Source organism: Anabrus simplex, chromosome X, assembly GCF_040414725.1.
Source record: "Anabrus simplex isolate iqAnaSimp1 chromosome X, ASM4041472v1, whole genome shotgun sequence".
Lineage (NCBI taxonomy): Eukaryota > Metazoa > Arthropoda > Insecta > Orthoptera > Tettigoniidae > Anabrus > Anabrus simplex.
Genome location: NC_090279.1, coordinates 94,789,590 through 94,810,681, shown reverse-complemented (window position 1 = coordinate 94,810,681; position 21,092 = coordinate 94,789,590). Strand labels below are relative to the sequence as shown.

Genomic DNA, 21,092 nt, shown 5'->3' with positions numbered 1-21,092 from the left:
ATCCATATATCATATACGACTCCTTTTCTACACACGCTACCGACCTCCATACGAGGTATAGATACCTGCAGGACCAACAGCATTTTGTTGTTGCACCTAAAATAATGAATGTTGTAGAGATGGACATGGTATACTTTTGACAGTAAAGACCACTACCTTCCTTGTATGTATGAATCATCCCAAATCAGTGTTTCTGTCTTTCTATCTGAAGTGTTTGAAATAGTCTGATCCCTATCCGCTTGAGAGCACGAAGTCGAATATAGCAGATGTACGTTTCATTACGGGATGTTTCCTCATGTAGATTGATAGTAGAAATCGCAATCTCTTCACTGATATGAATGTTGACATCATCTGGTGAATTCATATACCGTAATTCTTTCAGTGCCTTGAAATCTGCTATGAACCCTTATTAGTTGAGAAAAAGGATATTGAGATAAACCACCCAATCAATTACAAAGTCAATACGACCAATATGAGCTGATTATCATAATTAATTGACCCGCTGTCAATTTGAAATGACATTTCGTGGAGCAGAAGGATGGCGCGGAGCAGTTTGAATGAAAGGGAAGTAATACAGGTTTAATAAATCAGACGATATCAGCACTACACCAGACTAAACTGAGCGAAGAGAGAATGCACGTATTAACAAAAGAAATGGGAGTACATGGTGCGCAGCAAAGTAACGGACGACGAAACACGCCAAAGTATACGCCCTCTTTCTTATGAACTATTCGACCCATTAGCCTGGGATTGGTGCCAAATAAATCTTCGAACTATTGTTCTCAGATCTTCCACTCAGTTACTGAGACAACGATTACCGTAGTTTCATTGCATTGCGAAACATCCCAGGCAAATACAAGAACGTCACTTTCATTGTGTACAAATGCGGAATGTCCCTTCTCTGTTACTAAACTATCAAGGTAAATACAAAGTTAATGTGAACTACATTATTTTCAGTCTCTTCTGTAAACGTCTGAAATTAATCTGGACTAAACTGTATAAACTTCATGATCTGTATTGTCAGTGCTGAACTGTACAAAGTATAAGTCTTTGTTTTTTCCTCCTATTCAAAACCTTATTCAACCTCCGTATGGGATTACTGAACTGCTGAACTGTGCAAAGTATAAGTCTTTGGTTTTTTCCTCATATTCAAAACCTTATTCAACCTCCGGAGGGGTTACAAATTCATGTCAAGGTTACTTAGAAGAACATGCATGTTTCGCTCATTCTTCATGGGTATTTGAGGTACAGATTGTATTGTTCTAAGTTTGAAATAATCTAGATATACGGAACAGTAGTATAAAAATTCACAATTATGGTACACTACACATAAAAATTCACAAGTTGTGGACCTAACTTTTTTGATAAAACAAAAATTGCGTTTGGATAACAATCGTCTGATGTTGCTAAACTAATGCTAAATTGAGTCTGATACCCATGAACAGATCACACACAACCTTAGCCACATATTAATAATTTACTTACAGGCGGAATCATTATCATTGACAGTGCTCTATTAACTTTGATGAAACCTCCTCCATTATTCTGAGGCTTTTAACAACAGGCAGCCATGAAATAGGTTCACAGCTTCTACGGTCATTAGACAAGAACAGGAGAGAAAAGTTGGAAGCAACAGTGAAAGATATGGACTTTGCAAAATCGAACAGAAAAGCTTGGAGAGTCTTAAATCGACTTACTGGAAAACATTATTCTAAAGAGCAGTGCACTAACTTGAGTCCAGATGCCATTGCAAATAGAATGGTTGAAGTCACCCGAGCCAAGAGAGATAAATGCCATACGAAAACTGTGAAACGTAAGCTCACCGAGTTCAAACATGGAACAAAGAAGAATGGGAACTGTCTAGACCATTCTCTATTCAGGAAGTTGAAGCTGCTATAAAAATGCTGAAAACCGGTAAGGCTGCTGGCCCTGATAATATCTTCAACGAATTCCTTCGAAACATGGGTCCACATAGCATAAAATGGATCACTTCTCTTTTTACTTACATCCTTCAGACTAATAACCTGCCCAAGCAGTTCAAACGGTCAAAGGTGATCGCCCTTCCTAAACCTGGAAAGTCGGAGCAGAGACCTGAAAACTACCGCCTAATAGCACTTTTCAGTTACACTTATAAACACTTTGAGCGTGTCCTCCTCACTAGGATAGCACCACTCATTGACGCTGTAATTCCCCCAGAGCAAGCTGGTTTCAGAAGAAGTCGTAGCTGCACTGATCAAGTTTTGTCTCTTACCACTCACATCGAGGCAGGCTTCCAAAAGAAGTTAAAATCAACAGCTGTCTTTATTGATCCGACAAGTGCATATGATAATGTCAGGCGACATGGACTAATTCTTAAAGTGCTGGGAGTAATTCCCTGCTTGGAAATTGCAAACCTAATTTCCAACATGCTCTGTGAGAGAGAGTTTGTAGTATTCCTATGTGATTCTAAAAGTCGCAAAAGAAAATTAAATAACGGTTTGCCACAGGGATCAGTATTGGCCCCAGTTCTCTTCTACCTATACATCCATGACTTACCACCAACCACAGCTACTAAGTTCATCTATGCAGACGATATTGCATTGGTAGCTCAAAGCAGAAATTTCGAGGATGGAAAAGGCATTCTTTCAGCACAGTTGGTCAAAATGGCAACTGTGTTCAAGTCTTGGCATTTGATCCCTAGTACTTCTAAGACCGAGGTTTCATGTTTTCATCTCAGCCACCGACTCGCAAACCATGAGCCATCTGTCTTATTCCTTGGTGAAAACCTAAAGTACAACCCGTTCCCGAAATATCTAGGAACTCTGAGCTACAAAGAACATCTCACCAAGCTCTCTCACAAATTCGCTACAAGGAATAACATCCTACACAAGCTTTGTGGCAGTTCCTGGGAAGCCTGGGCTGACTGCTTACGATTAACGGGTATCAGTCTTGTCTACTCTGCAGCGGAATACTGTGCCCCAGTATGGCTGGAAAGTGCATATGTGCATAAAGTGGATACTAAGTTGAATGATACCATGCGCTGCATAACTGGTAGTGTAAAGTCAACACCTCGCCACCGATTACCCGTACTTAATTATATCCCACCACCCCACCTGAGGAGAAAGGAAGCTCTGCTGAGAGAAGCAAAGAAGATCTGGTCATCTCCCTCATTACCCATCGCCACGACGACTTCGATCTAGGAGCCCAGCAATTATACTCGCTGGCCGACTCTTGAGGGATAATTTTAATCTAAACGAGACCTGGCGGGATGAGTGGTCAATTTCTACATCTGGAACAAATGCTCATGACCTAAAGCCAACCCCGAAATTGAAGCGATTCGACCTTCCAAGAAAACTACGGTGTCGCCTCAACAGACTGAGGACTGGGAATGGACGCTGCAATTTCTTACACCATGAGTGGGATTGGATGGTTTCTCCAATATGTGAATGCAATGAAGAGGAGCAGACCATGGACCATGTCATACTGCGTTGCCCTCTTCATGACTACTCCGGAAGCCCCGGTGACGTGTTTCATCTATCAGAAAGTGCTGTGACGTGGCTGAAAAACTTGGACCTGGACTTATAAATTTGTAGTTATAATCACCATACGATTAAATAATTAAATAAACCTTCAGAACGAGAATCGAAAATTATCTACAGACACTCAAAAATTTGTTTATCAATAAAATCAAGTATACACGCAGGAGAAGAGAATACTTCTCCTCAAACAACCGTTCTGAACAAACTGAATTTACTCTGAGAATACACAACAATTTAATATGAATTTTGGCATGATGATCATTTGATTTTAATATTTTTAATGGGAACGGATACTCAGTATTTTAACAACAACTTTTACTGAATTGTGAGCTTGTGAAAATTAGGCCTACTTTCTACAGAGTCCTTGCAGTTATCCTACTCTTAAACCTGTTACTATGGTATAAAATTTATATTAATAATAATAGTTCGTGGTGTAGGTTACTGTAGTCAGTTTGTGAATCAGGAACAACAGCTGAATGACCTGGTAAATGGAACTGAGACTCTGGATACCAGTTGCTACAGAATAGGAGTGGACATCTCGAGAAAACTGTGAGTCACGGCCCTGCTTGTGAAAAGTTACTGCAAGTAGCCTGCAGTTGTGAGACAGTATCACTACATCGGTCTGTTTTCAGAGGAACATTGCTGCAAGGGAGTAAAATTATTGGAAGTGGGGTATCTTATTCATGAGTTTTAAGTAACGGACATGAAATGAGTGAGAATGTTTGCTGGTTCAAACAGGTGGAGACAATGGCAGGAGATTATTCAGAATGAAGGGAGATAAAGGCCAAGTTATGAATGAACTCATTCGATAAATGTGTAAACCTGCGTATTTTTGGGATTATGTAAGGCGAATGGAGGATGATGTGTTATCGAGGGGAATAATGGACTCAGCCATAGAGGGTACGTGAAGTAGCAGACTAAGACGACGATGGTTAGACTCAGTTTCTAATGAGGAAAACATTAAAGGTATGGAATTCAATGAGGCCACGAAGCCTTACAGACTTACCTTATCACTCCTTCCAAGTTATACGGAGAAGAGAGAGTGTGACAAGCTGCAGGAAGTGATGGCCAATACACAGCTAGGTCACGTGTTACAGAGCTAATTGCTTCCCTCGCAATAACTGTTGCATTCACACATACGTAGACTTGTGTAAAAAACCCTATAAGATGAACGTGTGGATCAGTCTCCATCACTTGGTAAAAGAACTAACAAATACATTTTGAGTAGAAAGAAACAAATAATGCTGAAATTACAAACAAGCTATGAAGATCAGGTTTGTCATTGTAACATGAAAGGTGTCCACTGGGTCACATGTCTATGTTCTTTGGTACAGCACGTGTTACCTCACAATCGTCCTTTGTTCGGTACTCCGGATCTCACACCTGTAGACACCTGCATATAGGACGTGCTGAAATAATTTGTTTACCAGTCAGACGACTCAGAGTGCATATGAATTACGAGAGAAGACTGTCTGCAGCATCCAGTGTTCATACACATGTTCCACAATCCACAGCAATCTTATGAACAAGGCTGTTGCACATTCTGACGGAGTTGCACAGCGAAGTGTGTATCAGTCCGTGCCAGTGTTCCAAAATGAAGTAACAGCTGTTCAGTGCCTATCCAAACATATGAGGAGGTGGAATAAGCGAAGGAGACTTTCTCGGATACATCAGCGAGTTGTCCAACGAAGAGTTAAGGGTCCTTTTACACTTCTCTACATGCCTTTATTGGAAAGATGCCATAACCAGGGTCTCATCTCTACTTTGCTAATTAACATGTCTCTCAGCATTGCTGTCCATTTCGATACAGCAACAGCAACTGCGCTCAGACCAGCTACACCATGCCATGGAAACTCCAAGCTTTGTATGTTTCAATTTGTACCAATGAAATCATGTGATCGCTATCAGACGAGCAGAGACACAGAGAGACAAAAGCCCGTGGATATCTCTGATCCACCATGATCCTTCTGTTTATCAGTGTAAGCTGTCATGTATAGGGGAACTATTGCCAGCGGAGATCGGTTTCATTAAATAACGAGCTTCACTTCTTCTCAAAATCTCTATGAAGCATGTACACTGGCACGAGTTTGCCGAAGGGAGAGTTTTCACTTATAAAAATGTTAAGTATTGTTACGGGTAAATAACACATAATATTGGTATGATATGGAGAAGGAGGACATTTGAGTGATACATGTTACATATATATTACATACCTTCGTGATTTGTCTTGTTTGTGGCACTGAATCCGTAGACGAGGGTATGGAAATGTAAGTTAAGACACTAAACTTCATGATTTATTGTATTCTACCATACGAGATTATTGAATAGACTTCTAAAAACTCACAATGTATGTCATATTAATTTAAGTTAATTTGTTCATACAGATTTCTTTATTCCAAACACATTTTTGATACTGCGGGAAAGGTTATATTCATTAATTAAACTAAGTTAACGTAGAAATTATAATCAATTCATTTTGAAAATTACAACAAAAGTTGAATCACAACTAAAGTCTTGTTTTCTAAAACAGGATAATTCACAGTTAACTTTCAGGATTCCAAGAGAATAATATGGGGGAAATACAAAGAGTAAGGAGCCAAGCTCAGACAGCCTATGAACAAATGAGCCCTTAAAGCAGCGCTATTCAGTATAACAAACGTAAGTTATAAGCTGTGGTTCAGCTTCTTACTGTGTTGCAAACTTACTAAAGGACAACACTCATTCTGCTCCAACTACATACCATTCATACAAGAACTAAGACGATACGCCATCTGGAGAAACACAATTTATGAAGCAACTTGTGAAAAATTCAAAAGCCAATATTTACTGGTAGGCTGAATGGCATCCTCGATCAATGTTGTGTGAAGAACACTTAAGGAGATCCCGATCATCTTCCTTCCGACGAAAGGCACAGGATAATTTACAACAACAAGATGAATGGGTTTATTTTATACAGCCCAATGAATATATTAAGATGGTTATGTGTAAACACATCTCCATTTCCACCATTCACGAACAGGTACAATATGGCGTGGCTCGAACAGTGGCAAAACAAGGCTGCCAACTTAGGAATCTTTACAAGACCATTTGGCTGGATGGGTTAGGTCCGGCTGGTGAGAAAATCTTAGGGGTGACTGCTCACCAAGGCGGCTTGGGGACGGGGGTGGGGAGTGGGGGCATGCCACAAGTTTAAAACCGCGAAGCTGCCCCCAGGATTCTAGTACCTTACGTTACATCACCACTGGTATGGCTAGTGAAGAGACCAATGGTCTGGATAGTGACAAGACCACTGGTCTGCCTAGTGGCAAGACCACTGGTCTGAATAGTGACAAGACCACGGGTATGCCTAGTGACGAAACCACTAGTCTGGCTAATGACAAGACCACTGGTCTGGATGGGATTCTTGGGATTCTTAAGCATAATATTATAATTTAAACATGTGTTTTTGGCATGAAAGGCATGATGTTACCCATATGTGTCATTGGTCACATAAAGTAGGCACTTTTGACCAGTTTCAGTTATGAATAATATCTGATATTCACTTCATGTTTTCTCTCCCTTTTCAGTCTGACATTGGATGAGGTACTAGATATGTTGGAAGATCTATAGATCTATAGATGATATTACTATGTTTCTACAAAATGACGGGTATATTACAGATGAGAGAAGTGGCGGTGAGGCAATTAATTCTGTCGATCTCAATCCCCTTCCCGGTAGAATGTTGAGATTGACAGTGGAAATAAATATATCAGCAGATGATGGTACGCCGGTACCTTCTAATGAAATGAAGCAGGCGAATGGTTTTTCTGGGGCAAATAAACGAGCACCTTCTAAGGAAAAATACAACAAGCTGTGGGCAGCTACGGAGGAGAATTTTATTTTCCGATTCGGTGAGGGACGGGCATGAGGAACCTTCAGAATATGACGGACCGCGACTGTCTCCAGTTCAGAGTTTTGAGTTACTGTTCATTGCAGAAGAAGAATCTCATTGTGAAAATGTCAAAACTATACGTTGTGCACAGGAACCATATGTTAGACATAAATTCAGATGGCATAAGGTTTTATATCACTGTACTATTTTTGACTGGCAAAACGCATCTGGAAAACATACGAACTTAGCAAGGTACAAAGATACTTCAAATTTCTTAATCAAAACTTAGGGCAGCAATTTGAGGGAATCGGTTCAAGTGATCTTGCAGTGGATGAAGCTGTGGTTTCCTATTACAGCCGTCACAGCACCAAGCAAGGGGAAACCTCTAAGGTTCGGACTTAAACTGTGATCAATTCCTACGCGATTTGCTTACCTCGTAGCCTTTGACCCTTACCAAGGAACTAAACCGGCCCAGCAGTCGCGACAGTCCAATATGCGTTAGGAGTCTCACCGCTCACCACCCTCAAGGACCCCGGTACGACCTAGGGATGTTGAGGTGAATAACCTTACCCACCAGGGTGAGAGAAGAAGAGAGAGGAAAAAGGACAGAGAGAGAGAGGAAGAGAGAGAGAGAGAGGGAGAGAGATAGATAGAGACCCTGGTGAGAAGGTTGCTAGCGTGTCCGCCCAAAAATGGGAGTAATAGCGAACACGAGGGAGAATGATGGGCACAAGAAGAAGGACAACAAAGGTTCAAGCACAATAAAAAAACAAGAAACCATAGAAATAACTTACCGGAAGCAGCGGAGGAAGACGACTTAAGGCCGTGGAAGTTAATGCACAAGAAAATCGGTGGCAGTGCTCCACCGAACGTGGCGAATGAAAACCAACACTTCAATGAAGTTGAAAAATTTTAATTGAAGGGCAAATTGTAGGTAACAAACCAAGTCATTAAGTTGATGAAACCTATGTTTATTTTAAGACGTAAAGCCAAAATGTAAATAAAGTCAACGTAAAGTTGAAAGGTGGAAAAGGTAATTAACAATAAATAAAATAAATCAGAATATACCCAGGTATGGTTTAAAAGAAAAATTAATTCATTACTAATTAACAATTACTGGTAAATAAATACTCTTTAACAGATAATAAATTGAAAATTTTATGAAAACAACAAAGAAAAGAAAAGGATGACCTCCGTACCTAATAAAATGTGATCAGAAAACAACGGAAAACCAATTGACTTCCTTACATAAATACTACCTTGAAATAAAATGTGATCGATCACGGATAGTTAATTAATAAAAAAACTCAGTTAACAATTATTCAATAAAATGGATCTTCAACGCGGCCGCTTCTGATAATTACCAAAATTAAAAACGTTCAGTTTCCACCAAGGACAGTTTCCAAGACATATAGAAATTTACGTAAAAATACTCCTCACCCGGGGAAAGAAAATAGAAACACAACTTTAAAGGGCGGTCAAAATTAATTAATTAACTATAAAACAGAGAACGATACGCTCAACTCAGAAATATATACTCCTAGATGCACACAGGCTCCATACGCTAGACAACATTAAAACCCGACAACAATACACACACCAAACGTTGCCAAGGTAACCACCAAACAAAAGCAACGCCTCCAAATAACGAGGAGGAAAACAGGCAAGAGAAAAAAAATTTAATTCACCCAAAACCCCAGAAGGGGGAGGGGAGAAGAAAACATACCAAACGAATTAGAAAACAAAACACAGGGAAGCAAACAGAAAGCCGGAGAAAGTAAAGCTCGCTACCTTGGAGACTGTACCTTGGTTCACAAGGAAAGTAACAATTTAAAGTGCCAAAAAGAAACCTTTTAAATTTTAAATTAATAATCCCAATTCAGTTCACTGTGAACCTTCCACATTACTGTGATTAGTTGCCGAAACTGTTTTTCAGATTTTCAATACCACACACGCAAATAGGAATTAATTTAACGACGAAGTCCAAATATTTATTATTATTATTATTATTATTATTATTATTATTATTATTATTATTATTATTATTATTATTTTTCCTGAAATCTTCGAAAATATCAAAATCCTCTTCTGGACGACGTTTAAAATGATTCAAACACTCGTACATACCTTTGGTGATGAAGAAATGAGAGGAATTTAAACCTGACCATTGTTGACGAAGAATACAGTCACACGACCGGCATCCAGACCTCGTTGGGAAGTATCCAGACGAAAAATAAATCCAAAGATATGATCAGAAGAAATGGCAGGAGGTCTCCAACTAGATCACCTGGGGAAAATCCCCGTTAATGGAGGTATCACGGGGGTTTTCTGGAAATCCACCTCTCCATGGCGTAGCTCTCAAACACACAAGCGCACATGATGGCTGACTGAAGCGAACTGAGTCTCGCGTCGGCAAGCGAGGAGGAGGCAAGTCTGCCTGGTAGTAGGCCGGCGCATGCGCAGTTATGCGCAACCAAACAGAGCTAGGAGAAACGGCGCGCGGCCTACATTAGCTTAAAACGGTATGTCGAGAAGTCAATTGACACAGATATTCTAGGGCGCAAAGGCCAGTTCAAAATGTTTATAAAGGGGCAGCTCACACAATTTAATATTGTCTCAGCCCTCCCGCCCCGAAACGACGACAAAATCACATGCATATGCCATCAATGATGTGGTGGTTACACATATACTAAATTTGGGCGAAGTAGTCCAACAGAAAACGACCACCAAGATTAACTAATTTTAGTTAGGAGTTCACATGACCAGGTTAATAGTCCAAGACACAGTTCCATATCACATAGTTTTTAGAAATAATTGGCGGGGTGCGATCAACATCAGTGTCCAGAAACGTTAACCGAGCACTCGGAAAATCACCAGAGTAATGTTTGTCATCCAATAGAGAGCACAATGACCAGAGTTCACCAAATATTCAGGTTCACCCAATACACATTGTTTCAATGCATCACACAATGATATAGTTTATGACACATGACGCAGTTCACCTTGAGGTTTGGCAACTCTCACACTAATCACAGATATACTGACCAAAATTAAACGAAAACCACATGATCATAAGTCCACGCATCCAGGTTATTTTCTCAAGCACGGTGGTAATTTAATTTTTAATGCACGAATACCTTTACAAGTCTCCTTTGATATTAAGGAAATGCATGATCTCGTGTTGCAAAAATGTGACAACAGGGGAAATGAAACGCACCGGAAAACCCGAATGGGGGCAAAACCACAAGAGGGAGGAAAAAAGAACAAACCAGGAAATTTAAAGTAGGTGAGTATTCAGTTACAGGATCCATAGATCCGCCAATTAACTTTACATAAGCTAGTTACCAACAAACTAGCTGAAGCCCAGAGCTCTCCACTTGGTCCGATATAGTACCGAAGGAAAAGAAGGGTCCATACAACGACAATTAAGAAATCAAAGGGAAACTACATAAAATATACCATGTTACTCTGCCACGAAGGACACTTAGCCATGACACGTGGAGAAACAATTAACAAGAACACATAGAAACATAGGGTACAATCCAACACATAATACCAACTAGGACTAAGACAGATATCCCGAAGGATCATGAACATAACGGAAGGGAAAGCAGTAATATTACTCAAGCACAAATCACCCACAAGAAAAATATATAAATAAAGGTACAGGACCACTCCAAAGAATAGTCGTCCTTGGAACATATGGTTTAGAATAGTAGGAGTTAAACTAAGAGGACACATGAATGACCTATCAAATTACACTTTTAGATATTGGAGTGACACACACACAACCACAGAGTGGCGAACTCGTCAATCGGTCCAAGGGTCAAGAACGAGGGGTTGAGCAAAATACAAACGACACTGGGATCGGCAACTTATCCTAGTTCACCAACAAAACACAGGTAAGGACTCAAGTATAGAAAACTAATTTTTGAACAGACCAACGGAAAACCATCAGAGAGAAGGGACGCAGAAACCACACGAGTTACAGAGAGGTAAGACAGGCAACAGTAGCATCGATGGGCAATCAGGAGACTCCTATAGGTTACCAGATGGAAAAATCGCGATCAGTCAGTCATCCATAACGGCCACATCAAGGTACAACTACCAAAAATAAATGCACGGGGCAACGTGGTACAGAATAGTAACCACAAACCTAATTCTGCGTGAGGAAGAACAAGTCAAAAATCCCAGAGCCAACAGATAACTAAGAATTGCCCACCCGAAGGTGTACTTCCTCGGAGTAGTGGATACCAACCCAACAGCCAAATCTACCGTGACACAGAGGTAAATTAAAGGACAAATCACATCCCAACCAAGGTGTCTTGACAGCCAAACAACGTAATCCCAAACACGATTACCTACATAATGACAAGCTAGCAACACGGGTTATTCATAGAGAGATAAAGGATAGCTATCCTCAACGCGTGCTCACAGACCACAACCCAACAGCACAATACGAAGCAGAAATTACAACAGCAAACACTGTACAGATTAAGGACTAGGTCCATCCCACAGAAGCGCCAAAGGAGAAATATCCTCAGGAAGGAAGTCCGACAGTACCACCGAAAACTCCACACGCCAACCGGTAGATAAGGAAAATTACACTACGTTACTAACGGTCCACAATTCAAAAGAATCCAATCGACTCACAACAACATTACCAAGTTACAACACAGGAGATACCACCATAATGCTGGCAGGAGTGCACCAACCGAACGCCCACAGAAAAAATCGGAGACAGATTTTCTACATAACCCCAAAACGACCCCCAAAATCAAAAGGTTAGGAAGATAAATTCAGCCCAAAAACCCATTACAGGAAAAATAATATAGAGGGTTCACGCATAGAAAACCACTTTTAGAACAGCCGCGAAGAGTGCCCAAAAGGAGGAGTGTCAGATCACTCAATCATGGATGAATACAAACATCAGTATCCGGAACAGAAACACCTTTAAGACACGCGGTCCATGCAGAAGGCAAGCAGGGAACTTGTCCGACACCGATAGATGGAAACACACCACAATCAGAAATCGTACAATACTAAAATGGCACAAATAGCAACCCAATCATGACTAAGCACCACACATCTTCAGGCACACGCACACAATGAAAGGATGACCAAATGGTAAACACTGAGGCACCAGACACACTCCCTTACATTCCATCCCAAGTACACCATAGCTCAGCAATGATTAAGTCACAAGATGATCGAAGGGTTCAGCGGAAGGAATCCGATGCGGAGCCACAGAAGAAACAAGTCTTTGAAATTACATACTAAAAGCCTAGAGAAAACAGAGGGACAACAAAGCACAATTTAAGTTAGATGTCATTAGATTTCCCTAATGGAACTTCGGTAGCGCACTACATAAGCATAAGGTTAGATAACGAGGATATCTATTCCAAGGTATTAATACCACCATCACAAGACAATTAAGGAAAGACAATTTCTAACTACAAGGAACCACACCTAGAAACAGTAACATGCAAGGAGTACTAAATTAGAGTCACCAACACGAGGCACAGAAAGGACCAGATTGACTCGCTCGCCATCCCACAGTATGTGTGCTAAATTCCCTAACGATACAGGTCAGTTACCAAAGGTGCATCCATCCAGCGAAGATGCGGTACAATTTGCCAGATCAACCAGGTTTAATTTGAGAAACATGAACGCGCCTAATACGTTTTGCTACAGGGTCACTTACCGAAATAGAAACGGGAGACAAGAACTCCAACACCGTGCACGGTCCTTGGTACCTAGGGGCAAGTTTTGCCGAAAACTTATTCACGGCCTTACTCATTGGGTAGCACTTAACATACACGAGATCACCAACATTGAATTTTGACGGTTTCCTACCTTTATCGTACTGCCTTTTGACCTTTTCGTATGACACAGCTAGATTCCTTTTTGCTTCGTTCCAGATCTTTTGAACATCATTAGGCCTAGATAGGTCTGGGAGAAGATCCTCAATACATAGCAGGTTAGACATAGGGGAGTACGGAGTATAGCCAAACATTAAAGACATAGGCGTCTTACCATGGGACTCATGAGTAGCGGAATTGAAAGCATGGGCCAACCAATGCGGACAGGAGTCCCATTTGGACTGGTTGTCATGATGATACGCTACCAACGCAGATTTTAAGTTCCGATTCAACCTCTCTGCATAAGAAGGATTTGGATAGTATGGAATAGTGGTGACATGTGAAATGCCCAACTCAAACAGATACCTTTTGAAGGAGTTACTGGTGAAAGAACTAGCGTTGTCAGATACTAAGAACTTAGGTGGGCCAAAGGATGCAAAGATGGAATTTAGACAGGAGATAGAGGTACGTGAATTAGTGGACCTGGTGGGAAAGATCCAACAGAACCGGGAGAAGGCATCTATACAGACAAAAATGTGGGTGTTTCCCAAGGAAGATCTGGGGAGGGGTCCTACGAAATCGATGAACAGTCGCTCCATGGGGCGCGACGCTTGTGATGAAGACAATAATCCCACCCGATTATTCAAATTAGGTTTGCTGATGGCGCAAGATTTACAAGATTTGACCATGTTCCTGATATCACTATCCATTTTCTTCCAAACAAAGAATTGCCTGATTTTCAAACGAGTTTTGAAATTTCCTAGATGACCGCCAAGGGGTGAACAGTGGTAATACTTGAAAATGACAGGTACCAGAACTTTGGGAACGACAATTTTGGAATTATGGTCCTTGCGACCCTTACAACAGAGAACACCCTTAGATAAGGAGTAAGGTTTCACTTCGATCCCGCTACTGATTGTATCAATGATCCTTTTCAGATCCGGATCAGTTTTTTGAAGATCTCCAATTTCTTGATACAGCAACGGGGAATCGGTGAGGATGGCAATAACTCCAACCGTATTGACAGCAAGCTCATCGACACACGGGTTGGCTTCCGCACAAGGATTACCTTCAAACATCCTGCTCAAGCCATCGGCAATGACGTTCTCAGACCCACGAATGTGGCGAACATTAAAATTAAAGGATGAGATCCGTAATGCCCATCTAGTTATCCTACCGGTCCTTTTTGGTCGGTTATACACCCAAGAAAGAGCCTGATTATCGGTTTCCAGATCAAAGTTGACGTGTTCAATGAAAGATCGAAATTTCTCCAGAGCAAACAGCACAGCTAGACACTCTAGTTCATAAATGGAGTACTTAGACTCCAGATCATTGAGGACCCTGGATACGTAGGCCACGGGCCTACGCCCATCTTCATGTTCTTGTAACAGAACGCCAGCAGTAGCACGCCCGGAGGCATCAGTTTGGACAATGAAACGTTTCTCAAAATCAGGAATAGCTAACAAAGGTGCATTAATCAGTGCGACCTTCAATGAATTGAAAGCTTCCTCCTGGGCTTTACCCCAAGTAAATTTTACATTCTTTCTCCTAAGGTCGTTCAACGGGGCAGCCACTTCAGCAAAGTTAGGGATGAATTTTCTAAAGAAATTAACCATACCAATGAATCGAGCAACGCCCTTGACATCTTTGGGAGGTGGAAAATCCCTAATGGCTTGAGTTCTGGAATGATCTATGGAAACGCCTTCAGAAGAGACTACATGTCCCAAGAAAGACATGCTGGGTCTGGCGAAAGCTACCTTTGATAACTTCACTGTAAGGCCGGCTTTCCTTAACCGTATCAATACTTCCCTAACGTGCACCATATGTTCCTCGAAGGTATCCGAATAAATTAATAAATCGTCCAGGTAATTAAAGACATAGCTGAACTTAATGTCAGAGAGAATGGAATTTAACAACCTCGACAACACAGCTGCTCCACAGCTGAGCCCGAACGGAAGTCTGAGGAACTCATACAAGTTCCAGTCGGTGATGAAAGCAGTGAGGGGAATTGATCTCTTCGATAAAGGCATTTGGTAATAAGCCTGGTTCAAATCCAGGACAGTGAAAAATTTCGCACTTGAGAACCATCCAAAACAAGTATGAAGGTCGGGTAGAGGAATAGATTGGAGTACAATCTTACTATTTAGGGCCCTATAGTCAATCACAGCACGATAACCACCAGAAGGTTTGGGTACCAAGAACACAGGGGACGCATACGGGGAAGTCGAAGGTCTGATCACTCCGTCTCTCTCCATTTGCTCAATGATTTTCTTTAGTTCCAACATACGGGGTGGGGAAAGGCGGTAAGGAGGGGATCGAACAGGCTGCAAGTCAGACAACTCAATGTCATACTCGAGTACGTCGGTCAAGCCTAACTTGCTAGTGAACACATCGGGAAATTCCTTGCAAAGATCACGAACTTGCCGTGCTTCGGCATCTCCTAAATGATTCAGGTCAAGCCGATCGATGTCACTAGACTCATCTGACTCAGGGTAACCCGCACACAAAACTTTAGGCATTTTCAAGGGAACGTTAATCAATTCAAATTTCAGGTCAGGAGAAAATTTAAAAAAGAAATTTCGACACTGAGGATCCAAAACGACACCGGCCCAAGATAGAAAATTGGTACCCAGAATAATGTTACATGATAAATTGGATGTCACCAAGCACTTGATCTTCCAAGTGAAATTCCCAATCCTCAACTTGACCTTCACAGTCCCCAAAATATTTAAAAACTGACAATTAGCCGAAACGCATCTTAGATTAGTGGGTTTTATTTCCGGAAGTTTACACGAGGATTTCTTTTGACAATACCAGGCATAATTCATCAAGCATACTACGCTTCCAGTTTCAAGAAGGGCATCTACGGGTTCATTGTTGACCTCGACAAATGTGCACGTGCCAGAGGAGGGGGCATGAGCAGAAATACTATTGCACCTTGGGGGACACACCGGTCTTTTACGAGATTCAGGGTTTACCAACTTAGTATGGGCAGACCTTGCCCTTTCCCTTTCTAGTCATTGAGTACCATTTCTGTCTACCAAGGGGCAATTTCTTTTAACATGCTGCCTAGAGCCACAGGAATAGCAAGCGCCTGGACCACGTCTAACGTCAGGGCAGGAATTTCTTAGATGATTTCGGGACCCACAGTTGTAACATTTACGGGCATTCACTACTTTAGGTGTTGACGGAAGGACGGGACAATTGGTAGTAGTAGGGGGAGGGAAATTCACAGGTCTGGAGGCATCCCCATGTTTGACATCTTCAGCAAAGGAACAGGCCTCTTCCAATTCTTGAAAGGTAGTAGGGCAACGGGTTAAGGAAAGATAGGAGCGGTAAGCAGGAGATATTCCTTTTAAAATTCTAGAGACCATTTCACATTCTGGCACAGAAATTCTAAAAACCTTGCAAAAGAATCGCAGATCCAGCACATAAGTTAGCAAGTTCTCATGCAGGAACTGGGTCCGGAAACAGTGTTGGGGCACAAGACTTTGGAGAGCAAGAGAGGGAATAAATTTGGAAAGGACAAGTTCATGAAAGGTACTAATCGATAAATTTTTAGAGATAGCTTCAGAAATTTCTCTCTTTAGAATCCCTTCACAATGAGGGAAGAGGGCGCGGAAAATCCCCAAATCATCGACTGAGTACACATTACCAGTCTCCGTCAACTCCACCAGAAACCGTAGGAATCGAATACACTCATCGATAGAATTTACAGAAAAGGACTTCACTCCCCGAAAAACTTCCTTTAAACAGTTAGGCGATGACGCCGAATTTAGCTTAGAGACTAAGGTTTCCAGTAAAGGAGCAGTCACACAACACGGACCTTGGGCATGGGTCGAGGACGCAATTTGGTGGGAAGGGACACTCGGGGTAGGTACAGTAGGGTTAAGTCCAGTAGAAATAGAACAATTCTCCATATCTCTGTTAATTAACAGCAAATCTAAATCAGAGGTGATGCCAGAAACCACCGTTAACAATCTAGCACATTCTGACACAAAAACAGAATCAGGCTTAATGGATAATATATCCTGAATTCGGCCCGAGTAGTGGTCAGCTCTGGCCCTCAGCCGGTTGACTTGGGCCTTGGACGGAGGCAACTCAATAAATTCTTCACGAATAATGTTAATTTCGTTAAGATTGTCACAGATTAGGTTAAGGTACTCACCCACTCGACACCTGTCAATAGAAAATACATTAATGGGGACCTGGGAGTTGGCTGATAGCAAGGCAGCGCACTCAGCGACAGTACGGGCAGGTTCAAGGCCACGAATGGATAACTCGTACTCCAATTCGGCACGACGCAAGAAGGAGGGGTTCGTAACAGCACGCGCCATGGTAGCAAACATGGAACAAAATAATCAAAAAAGTTACACAAGATCCTTGCACTCCCTTTTACAATAGTTATTGACAAAAACACTTTTAGATTTTTAGTTTTTGATTTCCATCCGCCAACATTCGCCACAGCACTGCACCAAGCACGGGTAGGAGGGGAGGAAAGTTAGGTTGCACAAGGCAGAAACAACTGAGATTAGGCAGCAGAGCAACAACAACGACAACAACAACAACAGGTCTGCTACCACTCAAATCGGGTTCAGAACAACAGTGGAACAACAAACAACCACCGCTCTGATACCACTCTCACCGCTCACCACCCTCTAGGACCCCGGTACGACCTAGGGATGATGAGGTGAATAACCTTACCCACCAGGGTGAGAGAAGAAGAGAGAGGAAAAAGGACAGAGAGAGAGAGGAAGAGAGAGAGAGAGGGAGAGAGATAGATAGAGTCCCTGGTGAGAAGGTTGCTAGCGTGTCCGCCCAAAAATGGGAGTAATAGCGAACACGAGGGAGAATGATGGGCACAAGAAGAAGGACAACAAAGGATCAAGCACAATAAAAAAACAAGAAACCATAGAAATAACTTACCGGAAGCAGCGGAGGAAGACGACTTAAGGCCGTGGAAGTTAATGCACAAGAAAATCGGTGGCAGTGCTCCACCGAACGTGGCGAATGAAAACCAACACTTCAATGAAGTTGAAAAATTTTAATTGAAGGGCAAATTGTAGGTAACAAACCAAGTCATTAAGTTGATAAAACCTATGTTTATTTTAAGACGTAAAGCCAAAATGTAAATAAAGTCAACGTAAAGTTGAAAGGTGGAAAAGGTAATTAACAATAAATAAAATAAATCAGAATATACCCAGGTATGGTTTAAAAGAAAAATTAATTCATTACTAATTAACAATTAATGGTAAATAAATACTCTTTAACAGATAATAAATTGAAAATTTTATGAAAACAACAAAGAAAAGAAAAGGATGACCTCCGTACCTAATAAAATGTGATCAGAAAACAACGGAAAACCAATTGACTTCCTTACATAAATACTACCTTGAAATAAAATGTGATCGATCACGGATAGTTAATTAATAAAAAAAACTCAGTTAACAATTATTCAATAAAATGGATCTTCAACGCGGCCGCTTCTGATAATTACCAAAATTAGAAACGTTCAGTTTCCACCAAGGACAGTTTCCAAGACATATAGAAATTTACGTAAAAATACTCCTCACCCGGGGAAAGAAAATAGAAACACAACTTTAAAGGGCGGTCAAAATTAATTAATTAACTATAAAACAGAGAACGATACGCTCAACTCAGAAATATATACTCCTAGATGCACACAGGCTCCATACGCTAGACAACATTAAAACCCGACAACAATACACACACCAAACGTTGCCAAGGTAACCACCAAACAAAAGCAACGCCTCCAAATAACGAGGAGGAAAACAGGCAAGAGAAAAAAATTTAATTCACCCAAAACCCCAGAAGGGGGAGGGGAGAAGAAAACATACCAAACGAATTAGAAAACAAAACACAGGGAAGCAAACAGAAAGCCGGAGAAGGTAAAGCTCGCTACCTTGGAGACTGTACCTTGGTTCACAAGGAAAGTAACAATTTAAAGTGCCAAAAAGAAACCTTTTAAATTTTAAATTAATAATCCCAATTCAGTTCACTGTGAACCTTCCACATTACTGTGATTAGTTGCCGAAACTGTTTTTCAGATTTTCAATACCACACACGCAAATAGGAATTAATTTAACGACGAAGTCCAAATATTTATTATTATTATTATTATTATTATTTTTCCTGAAATCTTCGAAAATATCAAAATCCTCTTCTGGACGACGTTTAAAATGATTCAAGCACTCGTACATACCTTTGGTGATGAAGAAATGAGAGGAATTTAAACCTGACCATTGTTGACGAAGAATGCAGTCACACGACCGGCATCCAGACCTCGTTGGGAAGTATCCAGACGAAAAATAAATCCAAAGATATGATCAGAAGAAATGGCAGGAGGTCTCCAACTAGATCACCTGGGGAAAATCCCCGTTAATGGAGGTATCACGGGGGTTTTCTGGAAATCCACCTCTCCATGGCGTAGCTCTCAAACACACAAGCGCACATGATGGCTGACTGAAGCGAACTGAGTCTCGCGTCGGCAAGCGAGGAGGAGGCAAGTCTGCCTGGTAGTAGGCCGGCGCATGCGCAGTTATGCGCAACCAAACAGAGCTAGGAGAAACGGCGCGCGGCCTACATTAGCTTAAAACGGTATGTCGAGCAGTCAATTGACACAGATATTCTAGGGCGCAAAGGCCAGTTCAAAATGTTTATAAAGGGGCGGCTCACACAATTTAATATTGTCTCAGAAGCAGCAGCTGTCTTCGCAATTGAAAGTAGGCTACCAACAGGCTGCAAACTGTAACTATACTGACCAATGTAATCTACAGGTGGCATCCCTGTATTTCTTTTTTTTGTGGAACACTTTTCCTCTAGATTTTTAGTTTTGCTTTGTTTTTAGTAATGTAGCTAACATAATCTAAAATGAAATACATAGATCAATTTCGTACATTGTGTGGGCATTGGCAGTTTAAACTGGTGTGTGTGTGTGTGGTAACCATCGCAGACATGCTTAGCAGATGAAGATAAAGAAATCTTGGCCGTAATCAACCCTTTTGGACTATTTCAATTCAACTACATGCCGTATGGTCTTAAAAGAAATCACATTTATTGTAATGTTTTGAGAGGATTGAGAACGAATATGGTTGGGATGATGTAACAATAAGGGAGTGTTTTGGTTTAAAATATTACTTTAACAATTCAGAATATTTTTTCTGGAATCCTTCTTTGAGACTATAAAATATATTTATTTTGCATAACACGATTGCGATGCAGAGTGCCAAAGCAGTTACCATACCCAATGCACTACAACATTCTGAATCAGCTGTTTCAGAAATAAGAGAAAATAATGAAAGGTATCGGATAGATGATGATGAATGTTCTACTCCAGCAACAAAAATCTCTAAACACAATTCTGGTTTAAATCTGATTGTAGATGCCCACGAAGTGTGGGATATAGTGATCAACCAAGTGATAGACCGATTACCACAGTCTCATACATTAAGTAGTTCCGAAAATTTGTTCCCAAAAGTTTGCTACGTTCAGAGAAATTTTCCCAACGAATTTAGTCAATACTTTTTCATTAAGTTTCATTTCATTTATCTACCAAGATAAATTGAGAAATGAACTTTCAGTGATTTACGGCAATTATAATTTAAGGATATTTCCTTCTGCCTGTGATTCGTTCACAATCTTCATTAAGCATTCCTCCGAAGAATCGTTCTCTGAGGAACACAAAACTCTACAAATTGCACTAACTACGCCAGTTTCAGCAGCGAAATCAGAGCGAAGTTTCAAAGCAGACTGAATTCACTCACTGTTTGTTCAATTCATTAGGAGAACACCGGTAAAATGCCCAACTTCAACAACAGAGTC

The 21,092-nt window shown here is 41.0% G+C and overlaps 1 protein-coding gene across 1 annotated transcript in view; it reads right to left on the bottom strand.

Annotated features, from left to right (window-relative positions):
* The window catches only part of LOC136886639 (zinc finger protein 33B-like), a 145,608-nt gene that overhangs the window by 103,857 nt on the left and 20,659 nt on the right, over positions 1-21,092 (bottom strand). Inside the window, exon 2 of the mRNA XM_068230867.1 lies at positions 6,748-6,929. Within this exon, the coding sequence (XP_068086968.1) occupies positions 6,748-6,929 (182 nt within the window). The remainder of the gene's footprint in view (positions 1-6,747; positions 6,930-21,092) is intronic.